Source organism: Saimiri boliviensis, chromosome 12 (assembly GCF_048565385.1).
Source record: "Saimiri boliviensis isolate mSaiBol1 chromosome 12, mSaiBol1.pri, whole genome shotgun sequence".
NCBI lineage: Eukaryota > Metazoa > Chordata > Mammalia > Primates > Cebidae > Saimiri > Saimiri boliviensis.
The window spans coordinates 64778487-64796193 of record NC_133460.1 but is presented as its reverse complement, the minus strand read 5'-3'; the positions used below and the strand labels follow the sequence as shown (position 1 = coordinate 64796193).

General features: G+C 44.4%; 1 protein-coding gene across 1 annotated transcript in view; it reads right to left on the bottom strand.

Annotated features, from left to right (window-relative positions):
• LOC141580608 (uncharacterized) overlaps positions 1 to 17707 on the bottom strand; it is a 29523-nt gene that overhangs the window by 4665 nt on the left and 7151 nt on the right. The window contains exons 3-5 of the mRNA XM_074382498.1: positions 7978 to 8088; positions 4652 to 5399; positions 2931 to 3000 (exon numbers count right to left, since the gene is read on the bottom strand). Of these exons, the coding sequence (XP_074238599.1) occupies positions 2931 to 3000; positions 4652 to 4662 (81 nt within the window). The 5' untranslated portion in view covers positions 4663 to 5399; positions 7978 to 8088. The remainder of the gene's footprint in view (positions 1 to 2930; positions 3001 to 4651; positions 5400 to 7977; positions 8089 to 17707) is intronic.

The following is a 17707-nucleotide window of genomic DNA, read 5'->3' as shown; positions in this document are numbered from 1 at the left end:
TTTTCGTGGAACAAGTCCTGCCAGATGTCGCCATGCTGACATCTGGCAGGACTTGAACTCACCCCAGGTAGAGCCAGAAACTGGGGAGAAGAAAACCAAACACATGATGGGTTAAAAACTGGAAATCAAATAGGTTTCATCAGGACTGGGGGATGTCAAGAAATCAAATTCTTAACTTACCGTTGAGAAAAACTTGATCCTCACAGCACTTTAGGGTCCTTAACTGCAAAAACAAGGTTCGCAATGCTTCAGCTGGGAGCTGAAGGTGCCACCTCTAGCTCAGACTCTGACAAGAGTGTGGGAGATAGTGGCCTGTGTACCAGGTAACCGTCTGCTGTTGCAATAACAGAATTAGAAGCTGGACGTGTCATGGAATCTTAGGAGCCCTTCATTCCAATTGCACAGGGTTTGCTAAAACACAGGCCTCCTGGTCTCACCTGAGGTCACAACCGATGGGGACCATTCCTCTATCAGTCACTCTCAGTATTTGTGTACCCTTGTTACAATGCCACAGTCCCACCTCATTCCCAATACATCTCAGCATGTGCCTCATTTTTTATCTCTTGTGTGTATAAAATTGTAAAGGCAGAAACAGTTTCCCAACATGTGATATTTACTTAATGCTAGTCAGGAAGTCAGTCACGCCTCCTTCTCATATGTGAAAACAGAATTGAAGGCTTTTCCACAAGTTTAACACATCATCCTATTACACTGCCGTGATAGCCTCTGACTCTTCTGCAGTTTTTTCTGTATCCACTAGAAAGTGAATGAGGAATTCATTTTTTAAAAATGTTTTCTTTCCTGGCTCAATATTCTTCTTGCTGCATCCCATGGTTATGCTGATTTATATTTTCTTACTGGCAGATATCACTATACTGATATTTGTGGCAGAAGAGACTTTTCATCTCACTTAAGACCAGTTTGATGCTCCTATATCCAAAGCTTCCTCTATATGGGATGATTTGTTTTTTAATGTGACTGAACACTACCTCTCATTCTTGTCACTTATGGATGTCAATTTAGTCCCAGAAGAGCTCTTTTCAAGGTGTCAAGTCATGAAAATCATTTTTATAGAGATGCCCTGAAGGCATATGTGACCATCTATCTTGGGAAGTCTGGTAAACCTGATATGGTTTTGTTGTTTTCATTTCGTCTTTCCATATATTGAAAATAACAGGGCCATGAGCGGTCCTTACGGAAGACTGTTTGAGAGATATTTTTCTGAGTTGGTCTAACGCCGTTGATGTGTGGTTGCATCCCACTAACCAAACACAGTAAGATCAAGGTGATGGTCAGGGGTGGTTGGTGGTCCTCCGTGTTGCTGTGCAATAGAAGGTGGATTGGAGATGACAGGAATGAGTAGGGAAGAGTCATCCCCTGAACCACCTCCTCACTTTCTCAGCTTTCATTGCCACCCAGGTTTTGTGAGCCTGGGACTTGGGAGACTGTTCTGGAGCCCAGGTCTCCTGTGTCTGGCTGCTTCCTGGGCTTGCCTGAGTTCAGGGTGCAATGGGTGTGACCCTGGGCTGCCCAACATTCATGTGGAAGTGAAGCAAGGAGGACTGGATCAATCATTGGAAAGCATGCCTCTCTACAGCCCCCATCATCCTCCAGCAACACTGTCAGCATACTGCTTTCAGAGACATCAAAGCCTTTATGTATATACATGTTCTGGTGTCTCAGAAGCCTGACATTCTGTGGCAGAAGGAAAATGTCAGGTTTATTATAAAAATGACGAAACTGCAGGTTCACCAAGTTATGTGGCTTACTTCAGGTCACACAGGGATGAGTTTCGAGCACTGCCAATAAAAGCAATCACTAGGATCCATGTCATTGAGTAAACATTCATACAATTATTCAGTAATTACTTGTTGACCAATCTGTACCAGGCATTTTGCTCAAAACTGTGCACATATTTGGACAGCATATCTTCCTCAGAATCCTCCACGTAACGCTGTTATCCTAAGAATCAGGTAAGAAACCTGAACAAGAGGGATAGCAAATCATGAATTTGGCCATATTTCCATTTTTTGGTTTCTGTGATGCTGGACAAATGACCAGAATGAGTCACAGGAAGAGTATTGATTCCTGTATCATCTTCCAGGACAGAGGTGTGCCCTACTAGCATATTGGGACCAAAATTCAGAAGTGTCTGCAACCTTGCTTTAGCAGCATGGAAAATCACCTCTATTTTCCATGGAATTAGACCTGGAATTTCCCTGGACCTTTGGAATATACAAGAGAAGTATGAGACTTGGGTCTTCCCTTGACTGTATTTAATTCTCTCTTCTATGGAATGCCAATGATTCTAAGACTTTTGCTTTTCTTTCTTTCTTTCTTTTTTATTTTGAGACAGAGTCTTGCTGTCACCAGGATGAAATGCAGTGATGCAATCTCGGTTCACTGCAACCTCTGTCTCTCGGGTTCAAGCGATTCTCCTGTCTCGTCTCCCAAGTAGCGGGGACTACAGGCATGTGCCACCACGCTCGGCTAATTTTTGTGTTTTTAGTAGAGATAGGGTTTCATCATGTTGGCCAGGATGGTCTCGATATCATGATCTCGTGATCCGCACACCTCGGCCTCCCAAAGTGCTGGGACTACAGGCGTGAGCCACCATACCCGGCCGACTTTTACCTTCTTATATGCACAATGCATGTTTTATGAACAAAATTTTACTAATAGCTCTATTTAGAAAGAATAAATATGAGCTATAGTTTAGGGTTTATGCCTGGGACTTACTATTTTTATGATTTCTGTTTTGAGATTAAATTCTCAGGTAAATAGGAAAATACTTATTGCTTATGAAAGCAAACTAGTTACTGGTTTGAGTTTTTGACACAGAAGCACACACTTTTGACTTCATCTTTGTCTCTCCCCATCAGTGCCGCTCACCGTCTCCCAATAGGACCTGGCCACGCCCCTGCACTTACCCTCGTCCTGCTCAACCATCTCCATGCACTGTCCAATTCCATCTGTGATTCAGGCTCCTCCCAAGGCTCCCTGAAATAGGTACAGGTCTTGGGACATCAGACACACTCCAGGCACAAAAGCAGCCCATACTGTAAAGCAGGCAGCTGTGTTCCTGCTTCCCTGAAGTTGGCAGTGATGTCCTAGGACAGGAAGAAACACTTTCCCTTGTTAGGGGGTCTCTTCTTCGTGTCTCAGGGCCTCTGATCTAGTGAACACAACTGTCCTGAATGTGAACAAACTCGCTAAATTCCTGGTTTCTGGCTAGGTGGCTAGAACACATTTATAAGACTTCCTTACATACTCATGTTTGCAGAAGTCTGAATTCTTACCAGTATGATTCCTTTTCTTGTAAGGGGCAGCTTAGGGAAGATTAGCCCTATTGCCATGCAAAGAGAGATAAAGTGAATTTCTACTCAAAGCAATCTTGAATTTGAAACTAGGTCTTCCATTGTTTCAAAGCTGGCCTGTAGGTCCAACTGTGGACATATGTGGACATCACATCTTCATCAGAATCCTCAGGCATGTGTCCTCAAGGGCTTGTGTGTCTGCTGTACTCAGCATAAAGTTCTCATTATGGTAAGTTATAATTAACTTACCAGAATATCATTCATTATCAAGATAAAGTTATTTCTCATTATGGTAAGTTATAATTAACTTACCAGGATATCATTCATTATCAAGATAAAGTTATTTACCATTATGGCAAGGACAAATTTAGAAGACTTATTAAATTTACTTCTTTATTTCCCCAGCTGGAAACAGTCTATAGCTCCTGATATCATCACTGTCCTCTGAATACCTTGGCTGCATTAACTGCTTTGACTCAACATGGAGCTGTGGTGTTGGTCTACTGTACCTCGAGATGCTGAAATATGGCTGAAGTCCAGGGTCACTGGCCCAGGACATCCACTGCAGTCATCTCATGTGGCATGGGCCACTCGTTCCAACAAACCCACCATCACTACACTTCTCATGAATCAGCAGTCACTAGATTGAGAATTCTGTGAAAGCTGGGATCCTATTTTACTCACCTCTGTGATCATGGTCCTTAGCTAAGGGCTCAGCACAGAGGGGCCTCTCAGCAGTGTTCATCTATGATTGAATAAAATGCATTACAAACCTCCAACCCTTTCACTACATTTCTGTCCCCAATGTCTTGTAAGGGATGCTCTTTCTCTCAGAGGCTGCAAATCCCCTTCCCTAGAGAGGCACATGCCTTACACCATCTCTGCCCCAGAATCCTCTCCTGTGGGAGCTTCAAGGAAGACTAGTCTGTTCTCAAAATGTTCTCTTATGCTTCCCCATCATTAGCAGCAATGTCCTTTGACATCCTCTCCCATCCTCTGAGTTCCCACAACACCTCAGTTGGGTAGAACTACCGTATCTTGTTCAAATGACCTGTTTGTGTTCTTCCACTCACTGGCTTGAGTTTCTTTAGAGAGACATTAAACACCTGAATCCCAAGTGCTTAGCACACTATAAAGAAAATTACATGCTCAATAAATATTTATGAGAAACTTCTCTCAACTGAACGTGCAAAGGAATATTATTAGTATCATTGCTTCATAATCAAGCAAGGGACACTTACTCTGGCACCTGACCTAGGGCAGAGCAGTTTAATGTGAGAACGGACATCTCCAACCCTTCTCCAACATGGTCATTGCCTCTAACCCACACTGACCTGAAGAGCATCCACTGCTACGGCAGCAGCGACGCTGAGGCTCCTGGGTCGGGAGAGTGTTCATCCAGGACTGAATAAAACTGACTACAAACCTCCGACCTTTTCTTGGAGTTGAAGCTGCCCCTCACTATAAACCAGCTCTGATCTAACCTGTGGTTCTCCCTGGCCAGAGGCAGGAGACTCCTGTCGAGTCAGTTTCTCTCAGTCCCCACTGCTCAGCTCGCGCTGCTCCTTGAGGGTTTAAATGATCATAGCATTGCCATTTCCCCTGAGGCTTCTGTCCTGGTTTGTCCTTATTCTCCCTTCTTTGGTTTTCATTTACCAGTGGCTCGTCCTTTGTGGATTATTCTCATCCCCTAAACCTGTTGATTTTCTTTCTTCCACCTGTTCCCACAGCTCTGGGATTCCAGCGTGTAGACTCAGCTCAGGCTCCTGCAGGAGACACACAGAGTCAGGTCTCAGATGAGGGTCCCAGGCAGTATTGAAAAGCATCTCAATTCCTCAGAGGCTCAGAGAAAACAGAGTGGGAAGGGAACTCAGAGAGGTACAATAAGCCTCTATCTTACTGATGAGGAAACACTGAAGCCCAGAAAGACTGAGACTCTCCCAGGCTCCCTCCTCACCACTTGGTGGCAGCAGATCCCACACAAGCCTTGGCCTCAGCCTCCCTGTGCAGAGCAGGTAACTCGCCCTCCCAAAGCTCGCTGCTGCCGTTCAGAAAACTTTAGATGAAAAATAGCAGTTTCCACTGTGAAAACAAAAACGGTAAAAGGTCCTATCCTTGGACAAACCCTTTATACCAGTTCCATAGTCCTGGCATTTATACTTGGTCAGCTGTCATTCACTGGCTGCTAGATTGGGGCAGGGATCATACAGGATTAAATAGTGTTTCACACAACCCTGCTTTCCCGGCCTGGGCTCTCAGCTCCTCCATTCTTCTTCAGAAACTTTCTTCTGCTGTAACTGCTGGAGAGTCCAGGCCCTCATGTGGGTCATTTCTCCAAGAAGATCCCTGTTATTTTCTTCCTCTCTGGGAGATAGACAGGGCAGAGATTGGTTCTGGGACTCCATAGTCTTAGGTTTTTCTCCTAAGCCAGCCAGGGCAGCTGAAAGCAATCATGACTGCCAGAGGTCAGCTCAGTGAAGAGGAGCACGGACTCACAAGGACAGCCCCTCGTAGAGACGGTCAGGACTGTGACACAGGCAATATCTGACCAATTCTGCTGGGATGATGCAACAAGGATTAAGTGCAGGATGCTGCTACGAGGAGAAAAGGGAAGAACCAAAAGAGTAGGGGAAGAAGGAAAATAAAATGTTTTCAATAATGATGGGAAAAAAATGCAGAGCCCGGAGCCAAAGCTCCCTGTCACAGAGGGTTAGTTCCAGGCTGTGGAGCCTAATCAGGAATGAACAAGAATCACTAGCAGTGTTATTCTGTGACTGTTCCACCACTGCACACTGAAGACAGATAAGCTGTTTGTTCAGTTTCACGGGTCAACAGGAGTAAGGGAATTATATCAAGGATCTGTACTTGGGCCGGGCTTGGTGGCTCATGCCTGAAATCCTAGCACCTTGGGAGGCTGAGGGAGATAACCCCTGAGGTCAGGAGTTTCAGACTAGCGGGGCCAACAGGGCAAAACCGCATCTCTACTAAAAACACAAAAAAATTAGCTGAATGCAGTGGTGCATGTCTGTATTCCCAGCTACTCAAGAGGCTGAGTCAGGAGAATCGCTTGAACCCAGGAGGCAGAAGTCGCAAAAAGCCAAGATCGCACCAATGCACTCCAGCATGGGTGACAGACCAAGACTCACTCTCAAATAAAAAGAATCTGTACTGAACGGACACCCTCAGAAGCCTCATTCACACTTGGTGTACATAATTTAAATGAGATTTTAAACTTTTGGCCAGATTAAAGCTACATGACATTTTTCACTTTGCACTAATGCATAATGACAGGAAACTTGGAAACCTTGGGTGAGAGGGTGAATGTCTTTTGCATCTGTGAGGAACGTGAATGTCTGGGGCCCAGAAGTTGAACTGTGATAGGTGGAATTTCTTTTTTTTTTTTTTTTTTTTTTGAGACGGAGTTTCGCTCTTATTACCCAGGCTGGAGTGCAATGGCGCGATCTCGGCTCACCGCAACCTCCACCTCCTGGGCTCAGGCAATTCTCCTGCCTCAGCCTCCTGAGTAGCTGGGATTACAGGCACGTGCCACCATGCCCAGCTAATTTTTTGTATCTTTAGTAGAGACGGGGTTTCACCATGTTGACCAGGATGGTCTCGATCTCTCGACCTCGTGATCCACCCGCCTCAGCCTCCCAAAGGTGGAATTTCTAAAATGGTCTCCAAACATGCTGTACCCTTATCTCTGGAACCTGTTAAGCTGATGAGACATTCCTGTGATTACGTTGTTACAGGGCAGTCATATGATTTTAGAGTGATATGGTTTGGCTCTGTGTCCCCACCCAAATCTCATGTTGAATTATAATCCTGAGTGGTAGAGCTGGGGCCTGGCAGGAGGTTATTGGATCATGGGGATGGGTTCTCATAGCTTAGAACCACCCCCAAAGTGCTGTCGCATGACAGACTTTCCATGAGATCTGCCTCTTTACAACCATGCAGCACTTCCCCTTTCTCTCTCTCTCTTTCTGTCTCTCTTGCTCTCTCTTTCTCCCTCCCTCCCTCTCTCCATCCATCCCTCCCCTGCCAGCCCACAGAACCATGACCTAATTAAATTTCTTCTCTTTATAAATCACCCAGCCTCAGGTCATTATAACATTGCAAGAACAGACTAATTCAAAGGCTAAGATTTCCTGAGTGGGCCGGATCTAATTACATCACTCCCTAAGTGTCACAGATTTCTCTAGTGGGTAGGAGATGAGAGCTGGAGAAGAATTCCATGAGCTGTTGTTGGTTGGAAGATGGGGAAAGTGAGAAAGAATGCAGATGGCCTCTGGAGTCGGGGGTCTCCTGGCTGAGAGCCAGGAGGACTGCAAAAGGATGTCAGTCTTCCGCCCACAAGAAGATGGATTCTGCCAATACATCTGTAGTGAACTTGGAAGAGTATCCTGAGCTCTAGATGAAAAACACAGGCAGCACATAACTGGATTTCAGCCTCCTAAGACCCTGATCAGAGAACCCAATCACTCCTGATTTCTGTGGTTTCAAACCACTAACTTGTTATAATGTGTTAAGAGGTAGCAACAGAAAACTAGTTACAGGTGCCTATCTGTGCTCTTTATATTTTCACATACATGTATGCTAATCCCTATAAGCACAATAAAGAAAAAAAAAGCGAAGAACTACAGTAAAATGTTATACTTACCTTTATGGGAGGACTGCAAGGGCTGTTCCAGAGCCCATGCAACTGGAAGAAGATAACGTAGGGCATTTCAGGCAGGTGAAAAGTGTCTCCTCAGTGTTACCAACTCAAATTCTGAAAGAAAAAAGATGGTAAAATACTTAACTCCCAGCCAGGTGTGGTGGCTCACGCATGTAACCCAAGCACTTTAGGAGGCTAAGGTGGGTGATTACCTGAGGTTGGGAGTTCAAGACCAGCCAGAGCAACATGGAGAAACCCCGTCTCTACTGAAAGTACAAAACTACCTTAGCGTGGTGGTGCATGCCTGTAATCCCAGCTACTCAGGAGGCTGAGCCAGGAGAATTGCTTGAACACAGGACGCAGAGGTTGCAGTGAGCCGAGTTTGTGCCATTGCACTCCAGCCTGAGCAACAAGAGCAAAACTCCAGCTCACGGAAAAAAAAAAAAAAAAAAAAAAAAAAAAAACTTAACTCAGCATAACATTATCTGCAAATTCATCTTCTGCATTTCTAATAGAAGATTTTCTTTTAGGTCTTTCACTCATGCTCACCAGACAAGGTTTGATAGCAACTGCCTGACACCGGCACAGATGAACCAATTCAAGGAGAGCAATAAACGGGACTACTACTAAGTTCCCCCAGAGAAAGTCCTTAGAATAAAATATCTCCTCTAGTTGCCACAAGAGTAAGACAACGGTCCATTGTATAAAATTCCAATCTAATAAAAGCTGAAATGTAATGTTGTCTGTTTTCCAAAAGTTTATTTTGTTCAGGCTCCGTCGTAGTGACCAGGGATTGGAAAATGACTGCAAAGAGGCTCTGGGGAATCTGGGGAGGGAAGAAATGTATTCTAAGAGGGGACTGAGGTGATGGCTGCAAAATTCTGTATATCTACTGAAATTACTCAATGGTACATTTGCAATTAGTGACTTTTATTACAAGTAACTTGTTAAATGAAATTCCTGGTTTCTACTCCAACTTGTAAGGGGCTAGGAGGTCACCACTTGTCCTCACAACAAGAAGAAAGGTGAACAAACTGAAAATTATCAACCCTGTTATCAGAGGGACTAGAGGAGAGGTCACAGGGCAAATTGCCATGCTGAAAACAAGACACACAGGCAAATACAGGGAACAGAAGCTGCTGAAGCCAGCAACTGGGAGGAGCACTTCAATGGTCCTCACAGATTACTAGAAGCTGAGGGTGGCCTGGCTTGAGCATTCAAAACTCCTTGGGTCTCAGATTTAGTGGGGATCTCACACTCTTCTAAGTGTTAACCACCAGGAGTCCAACCAGGTTCTCATTGTAAAGATCAGAAAAATCCCCAGAGAACTGACACTGCCCACTTCAGTACTAATTACAGAGCTACAGTAACCAAACAATGTGGAAATTGGTGAAGAAAGAAAAAACAGACAAATAGGTCACTAGAAAAGCATACAGAGCTCAGGAATACACCTACACAAATACTCAACAGATCTTTGAGAAAGGCACAAAGGCAATTTAACAGGGAAAGGACAGTCTTTTCAACAAATGGTGCTAGAATGACTAGATATCCACGTGTGGAAAATGAATAAATCTAGGCAAAGATTTTACACCTTTCACAAAATGGATCTTACACCTGAATGTGAGGTGCAAAACTGTAAGACTCCTGGATTATCACATAGAGGAAAATCTGGGTGACTTGGGATTGGTGATGACTTCTCAGATACAATGCCAAAAGCATAATCCAGGAAAGAAAAAATGGAGAAGTTGAACTTCATAAAAATTAAAAACTTCTGCTCTGTCAAAGACATTGTTAAGAAAATGAATAACCAAGTGATAGACTGGGAAAAAAATTGGCAAAATACAGATCTGATGAAAGACTGGTGTCCAATATATATAAAGGACTTTTAAAACTCAATAATAAAAAAGCAAAAAACTCAATTTAGAAATGGTCAGAAGACCTGGATACTTCACCAGAAAAGATATATGGATGGCAAATAAGCATATGAAAAAGATGCTCAAAACCATGCGTCACTGGGAAACTGCATATTAAACCAATGAGACGCCACTACACTATACTATACACCTAACAGGAAGGCTCAAATCCAGACAAGTGACAATACCACAGGCTGTCAAAGACGCAGAGCAATGGGGACTCTCACTCGCTGCTAGTGGAAATGCAAAATGCTAGTCACTTTGGAAAACAGTTTGGCAGGTACTTTTTAAAATAAAAATAAAAATAAAAAGCTAAACACAGCCTTGCCACATAATCCTGAAAACAGCAGTTGTAGATACTTACCAAAGTAATGTGAAAACATGTTCACTCAAAAACTTGCATCTAAGTATGTACAACAGTTTTACTCATACTTAACAAAAACTGAAAGTAACCAAAATGTCCCTCAGTAAGTGAGGGGCTGAACGAACTGTGGTATATCTGTACAAGAGAATAGGATTCAGTGATCAATGAAATGAGCTAGCAGGCCACGAGAAGACATGGAGGCACTTTAAAAACAGAATGCTAAGAAGAAACTAGTCTAAAGACTCTACACACTGTATGATTCCAACACTAGGACATTCCAGGACAGTCAAAATGGTAGAGATAGTGAAATGATCAGTGATTGCCAAGTGTGCAGGAGGGATGAATTGGTTGAACACAAGGAGGTTTTCAGCAGTAAAAATCTTCTGTGTGATACTGTACTGGGGATTCATGACATGGTAATTGTCAAGCCCCATAGAACTGTAAAACTCAAAGAATGCACCCTAACGCAAACTATAGAGTTTAGTTAATAATAATGTATCAGTACTGATTAATCAATTGTAAATATATATCCCAGCAGTGCATGATACTAATGATAGAGGAAACTCTGTGCTAGGAGATAAGAGAGAATAGGGGAATTCCCCGTACTATCAGCTCAATTTATCTGTAAACCTAGAATTCTTGTAAAAAATAATGTCCACTACATTTTATTAAAGTTAGGATGCAACACCCACAAATCAAAATTGTGGTGGCATCCTTTAATGTGTGGTTCATACTGGGTGTTGAGGTGCACCAAGCTGGAGTCAGAACAGTCGGAGACATCAACACCTGTGCCTTCAACCACTGGCTCTGTGGGTGTCCCTGGAATCCAGAGGGCAGATCAGTGAGCCTGAGACAGACTCAGTGCTCCAGATAGTGCAGGTTTCTGGTAAGGATAGGGAGAAATCATCTCAGGTCAGTAATATGGCCGATATATATGTTATTTTCGACGTGGGTGAATCTTGAAGTCTAAAAAGTATTTAACTTAGAAGACAGAAAATCTCTGCTCATTATGTGAAGAATAAATTTAGAGGCCGGGCGCGGTGGCTCAAGCCTGTAATCCCAGCACTTTGGGAGGCCGAGGCGGGTGGATCACGAGGTCAAGAGAGCGAGACCATCCTGGTCAACATGGTGAAACCCCGTCTCTACTAAAAATACAAAAAATTAGCTGGGCATGGTGGCACATGCCTGTAGTCCCAGCTACTCAGGAGGCTGAGGCAGGAGAATTGCCTGAACCCAGGAGGCAGAGGTTGCGGTGAGCCGAGATCGCGTCATTGCACTCCAGCCTGGGTAACAAGAGCGAAACTCCGTCTCAAAAAAAAAAAAAAAAAAAAAAAAAAGGAATAAATTTAGAATCATTGTTACACTTACATCTTTATTTCCCTAGCTGACCAGGACCTCATCAGTAGCTACTGATGTCACTAGTGTCCTTTGATCACCTTGGCAGTCTTCACTGTTTTGACCCAACAGGAACTGAGGTGTTGCTTGTACCTAAGATGCTGACACCTGATAGAAGTCCAGGGTCACTGTCCCAAAGCAAGTCATCTAGCTGTCGATAACAACCACAAGGGGGACCAGGCCATCCACTGAGGTCATCTCCATGCAGTATGAGCCACTTGCTCTAATGAAGTCACCATCACTACACTTCTCATAACTCGCTAGTCACTAGACTGAGAGTTCTGTGAAAGCCGAGATCGGATACTACTCATCTCTGTGTTCATGATTCCCAGCTTAGGGTCTGGTACTAAGGAAGTTCTCAGCAGTGTTCACCGAAGATAGAATAAAACTGACTACAGATATCCAATCCAATCACTGACATTCCTCTCCAAAATGTCCACCCAGGGATGTTATAATTTCTCCCAAGATGCAGCAAGTCCCCCTCCTACACCTGTAGACCCTGCTCTACACCAGTCATGCCCCAGGATCTTCTTCTGTGGGACACTGGAGGAAAAACAGTACTGTTCTGAAGAATCCCTCTTATGGTTCCCCTTGTCCTTAGGAGCAATGTCTTCACCTACACTCCCATCCTCTGGGCTGCCATGACACCCCACTTTCGGAGAACTACCCTATTTTCTTGAAATCATGTCTCTGTGTTCTTTCTCTCATGGGCTTCAGTTCCTTGGGGAAACTTCTATCTGACCCCCAAGTGCTTAACACGGTGTAGAGAAAATTAAACACCCAGTAAATACTCTTCACATAGAGACCTTCCTCAACTCAAAGTACAGAGGAATAGTGGAAGTATCACTGCCTCGTATACTGGCAAGAATCACTGACTCTGGCACCTGACCTAGGGCAGAGCTGTGTGATGTCAGAACGGACATCTCTCACCCTTCTCCAAGCACGGTGATTCCCTCTAATCCACGCCGACCTGCAGAGCATCCTCTGCTGCGGGGGCCCCGAGGTCGAGGCTCCGGGGTCTGGGGCGGGGGCCACGGTCGCATTCTCTCCGTCTTGGAGTGGTGCTGCCCCTCACTATAAACCAGCTCTGATCCACCCTTTGGCTCTCCCTGGCCAGGCTCAGGAGACTCCTGCGGAGTAGGTTTCTCTCTCTCGGTCCCCCCTGCTCAGCGTGCGCTGCTCCTGGCGTGGCTGAATGATCACAGGCCCGCTGCCCATCCCCCGAGGCTCCTGGCCCCGTCTGTCCTCACTCTCGCCGGCTTCAGTCCCCCCTGTTCCAGCGCTGACTCGTCCTCTGCAGGTTCTTCTCTTCTCCAAACACCTGCCGACTTTCTTTCTTCCGTCCGTCCCCTCGGTTCTGGGCTTCCAGGGTGTGGACTCAGCTCAGGCTCTGCAGGAGACACACAGGGGCCAGTCAGGAGTCAGAGCCAAAGAGGTCAGTGCGGGTTACAGGTCCAGGCAGTGTTAAAAACCATCTTAGCCCCTCAAGGGCTCAGAGAAAACAGAGCAGGAAGGGACCTCAGAAAGGTACACTAAGCCCCTACTTTACTGATGAGAAAACTGAAGCCCAGAAAGACTAAGACTCTCCCAGGCTCCCTGACCACCTGGTGGCAGCAGATACACCTCGCAAACCTTGGCCTCAGCCTCCCTGTGCCAAGCAGGGAGGAAACTCACTGCTGCCTTTCAGAAAACTTTGGATTAAATACAGCAATGTCACCTTGCAAAGAGAGTAAAGGGGCCTTTCCTTGGACAATTCTTCATCATGGTTCTATAGGCCTATTACTTATTCTCAGTCCGTTGTCTTTCACTGGCTTGTAGATTGGGGCAGGGAGCACATGAGAATTAAATAGTGCTCAACACAAACCTGCTTTCCCAGTCCGGGTGTTCAGCTCCTCCATTCTTCCTCAGGGAGTTTCCTCTGCTGTGACTGCTGGAGAGTCCAGGCCCTCACGTGGGTCATTTCTCCATGAAGATCCCTGTTATTTTCTTCCTCTCCTGGAGATAGAGAGGGCAGAGAATGGCTCTGGGTCTCCATAGTCTTAGGTTTTCTCCTAAGCCAGCCAGGGCAGCTGAAAGCAATCATGACTGAGGTCAGGTCAGTGAAGACGGTCCCAGAGGAGCACGGGCTCACAAGGACAGCCCCTCGTAGACACGGTCAGGACCGTGACACGGGCAATATCTGACCAATTCTGCCGGGGATGACGGACCAAGGATTAAGCGGAGGATGCTGCCATGGGGAGAAAGAAGAAGTAAAGGAGTGGGGGAAAATTAAGATAGATAATAATGGTTTCAAGAAATGCAGAGCAAAGATCCCAGAGGCAAAGTCCCACAGGATGGAGGGGCAGTCCCAGGCTGTGGATCCTACTTAAGAACCTCCTGCTGGATTTTGCCCAGCTCCATTTCCAAACGACTTTGGGTCGGTGACTTCTTTCTCCCTTCCATGGTCCTTCTTTTTGAACTAGAATCACCGTAGTTGTCATTCTGTGTCTGTCCCGCCATTCCACATTAGGAGCAGATAAGCAGTTTGTTCAGTTTGACAGGTCGACGGAGGTAAGGACATTATGTCCAGGATCTGTATTTAATGGACACCCTCAGAGGCCTCATCCACACCTGGTGTGGATGCTTTAGATGAGATTTCAAACTTTGGATCTGATGCGGTCTATGTGACATTTTTCATGTTGAACTAATGCTTTAATGTGAAATTTGGAAACTTTAGAGGAGAGGGTGAATGTATTTTGCAGATGGGGGAATGTGAGTGTCCAACTGTGGTAGACGGAATTTCCGAAATGGTCCCCAAACATGCCATACGCTTGTCTCTGAAGCCTCTTAAGGTGATGAGACAGCATTCCTGTGATTACATTGGAATATGACAGTTACATGACTTGAAGATGGTTAGGTTACCTGCATGAACTGGATCGAATCACATCACTCCACAGTGACAGAGCTTTCCACAGCTGGCTGGAGAAGATGAAGTCAGAGAAGGGAAGTCAGAACTTGTAAAGGACTCCATGAGTGGTTATTGGTTGAAAGATGGGAAAGACAGGTAAGGAGGAAAGCAGGTGGCCTCTGAAGTCAGAGTGACTCCTGGTTGACAGCCAGCACAGAAAAAGGGCCCTCAGTCCCCCACCAACAAGAATAGAAACTCCTTCAATACATGTAATGAACTCAGAAAAATAGCCTGAGCTCTAGAGAAAACCCATAGCCAGACCATTCCCAGATTGTAGCTTCACATGACCCTGATCAGAAAACCCAGCTGCTTCATTCCAGACTTCTGTGGCTTCAAACCACCGGTTTGTGGTAATGTGATCATAGGCAGCAGGAGGAAACTAACACAGGTGCTGTCTCTCCTCTTGAATTCTATTTCCGATACACAGATGCTAACCCCCCTCAGAGCAAAAATCAATCAATCGATCAAAGAACTACAATAAAATCTTGCCCTCACCTTTATCTGGCTGTTCCAGAGCACTTCCCACCTGAAGAAGACAATGTGGGGCATTTCAGGCACACAAGGAGTGCGGCGTTACTATTATCAACCGTATTTCTGAAAGAAGAAAGAGATGCTTCAGGCCTGCTGTGGTGACTCATGCCTGTAATCCTAGCACTTTACGAGGCCAGGGCAGGCGGATCACCTGAGGTCAAGAGTTAGAGACCAACCTGGCCAATATGGTAAAACCTTGTCTCTACTAAAAATACAAAAATTAGCTGGGTGTGGTGGTGGACACCTATAATCCCAGCTACTCAGGAGGCCGAGGCAGGAGAATCACTTGAACCCATGAGTTGGAGGTTGCAGTGAGCTGAGATCGTGCCATTGCACTCAGCCTGGGCACAAAGCAAAAACTCTGTGGGGAAAAAAAAAAAAGGCGGGGGAAAAAGAATAAAGATGGTTTAATATTTAACTCCACATATTACTATGTAAAAATGTATCATCTCTGTTTTAATGGCCAATTTTTGAAGATTCCTTTCCTTGTGCTCACCAGACAAGATTTTGTAGCAAGTACCACTCACCAGCACAGATGAACCAATTCAAGGAGAACCATAAACAGGACTACTATTATGTCTCCCCAAAAACATCCCTAGAATGCAACTTCTTCTCTATTTGTCAGAAAAGGAAGACGACGGTCCACTATATAAAGTCCCAAACACATGAAGATGTAAATATAATGAAGTCCGTTATCCAAATATTTATTCTATTCAGATCTAGGCATGGGGACTAGGGATTAGGAAAGGAAATGACTACAAAGAGGCTCAAGGGAGTTTGGGGAAGCGACAAAAATGCACTGAAATAGAACTCTGCTGATGGCGGCACAATTCTATAAATCCACCTAAAATCATCAAGCTGTACACTGACAATGGGTGACTTTTATTACAAGTAACTCTAAAATGAACTTTTGGGTTTCCACTCCAACATGGAAAGAGCTAGGGAGTCACCACTTATCCTCACAGCCACAGAAAAGCTGAACAAACTGAAAGTCAGCTCTTCTAGGCTGGACCAGAGAAGTGAGGTCACAGGGAAAACTGCCACCCTAAAACTGAGCGAGACAGGCTAACACACAAGGAGTCTCAGCTCACCAGGAAGAGAAGCTACTGGGCCAGCCACTGGGAGGAGCACTTCAATGATATTCACAGATTACTAGCAGCTGAGGGTGGCCTGCCTTGAGCATTAAAAACCCCTTGAAGACCAAACTAAGGGGGAATCTCACACATTTCCAAGTTTGACTACAACAATCTCAATCAGGTTGTCATGATGAAGTTAAGAAATAAAACCCTAAAGTTGGTACTACCGACTTCAGGACTTACTAGAAAGCTACAGAAACCAAAACAGCTTGAAGTTGGTGAAAAGAGGAAAAACACACAAATAAGATCTATGGAAAACAATACAGAGCCCAGAAACAGGCTTACATACAGTCCACTGATCTTTCATAAAGGTTTAAAGACAATTTAAAGCAGCAAGGATAGCCTTTCCAAATAATGGTGCTAGAACAGCTAGACAACCAAACACAAAATCAATCAATCAATCAATGAATCTAGGTGTGCATGTTATGCCCTTTAGCAAATGAATCTTACACCTAAAGGTAAGGTGCAAAACCATGAGAATCCCAGGAGATCACATAGGAACAGAGCTCGGGAATGTGGGTTCCATGATGACTTCTTAGATACACACCCAAAAGCGCAATCCATGAATGAAAAAAATCAAGTTGAGCCTCGTGAAAATGAAAAACTTCTGCTCTATGAAAGACACTTTGAAGATAATGAAAAAAGCAAGTCAAAGTCTGGCAGAAAATATATACAAAATAATCTGATAAAACACTGCTCTCCCAAATATATGAAGAATTCTGAGAACTAAGCAACACAAGGCAAAAAAATAACAATAGGTGAGAGATCTGAGCACATCACCGATAAAATATACAGATGGTGCATAAGCATATACAAAGTGCTCGAAATCGTTGGTCATTAGGGAATTGCACATTAAAACAACGAGCTATCACTGGAAACCTATTAGAATGGCTAAAATGCAAAAAGGTAAACACACCAAATGCTGTCAAAGATGAGGAGCAGCCAGAACTCTCCGTAGCTAGTGAAAATCACAATGGTACAATCACTTGGGAAAACTGAAGTTCACTCAAAATCCTGCACATAAGTACTTACAGCAATTCTATTCATCAGTGTCAAAACTTGGAAGAACCAAGATGTCTTTCACAACGTGAATGAATAAACAAACTGTGTTGTAGCCATACAATGAAATCTAATTCAGTGATTTTTTAAAATGAGCCATCAAGCCACAAAAAGACATGGAGGAAGTTTAAGCCCATCACTTAAGCAAGAAGCCAGTTGGGAAACCTATCTACTTTATGATTCCAACTGTAGGACATTCTTGAAAAGTCTAAAAGAGAGAAACAGTGAAATGACGAGTGGTTGTCAGGGGTGGAGGAGAGGAGGCAGGAAATGGTGAAGTGCAGGGAATCTTCAGCACTGAAACTATTTTATATGATGCTGTATTGGGGGTTTACAACATTATGTAATTGCCAAAACTCGATCTATGAAAACTGGAAGAATGAACCCT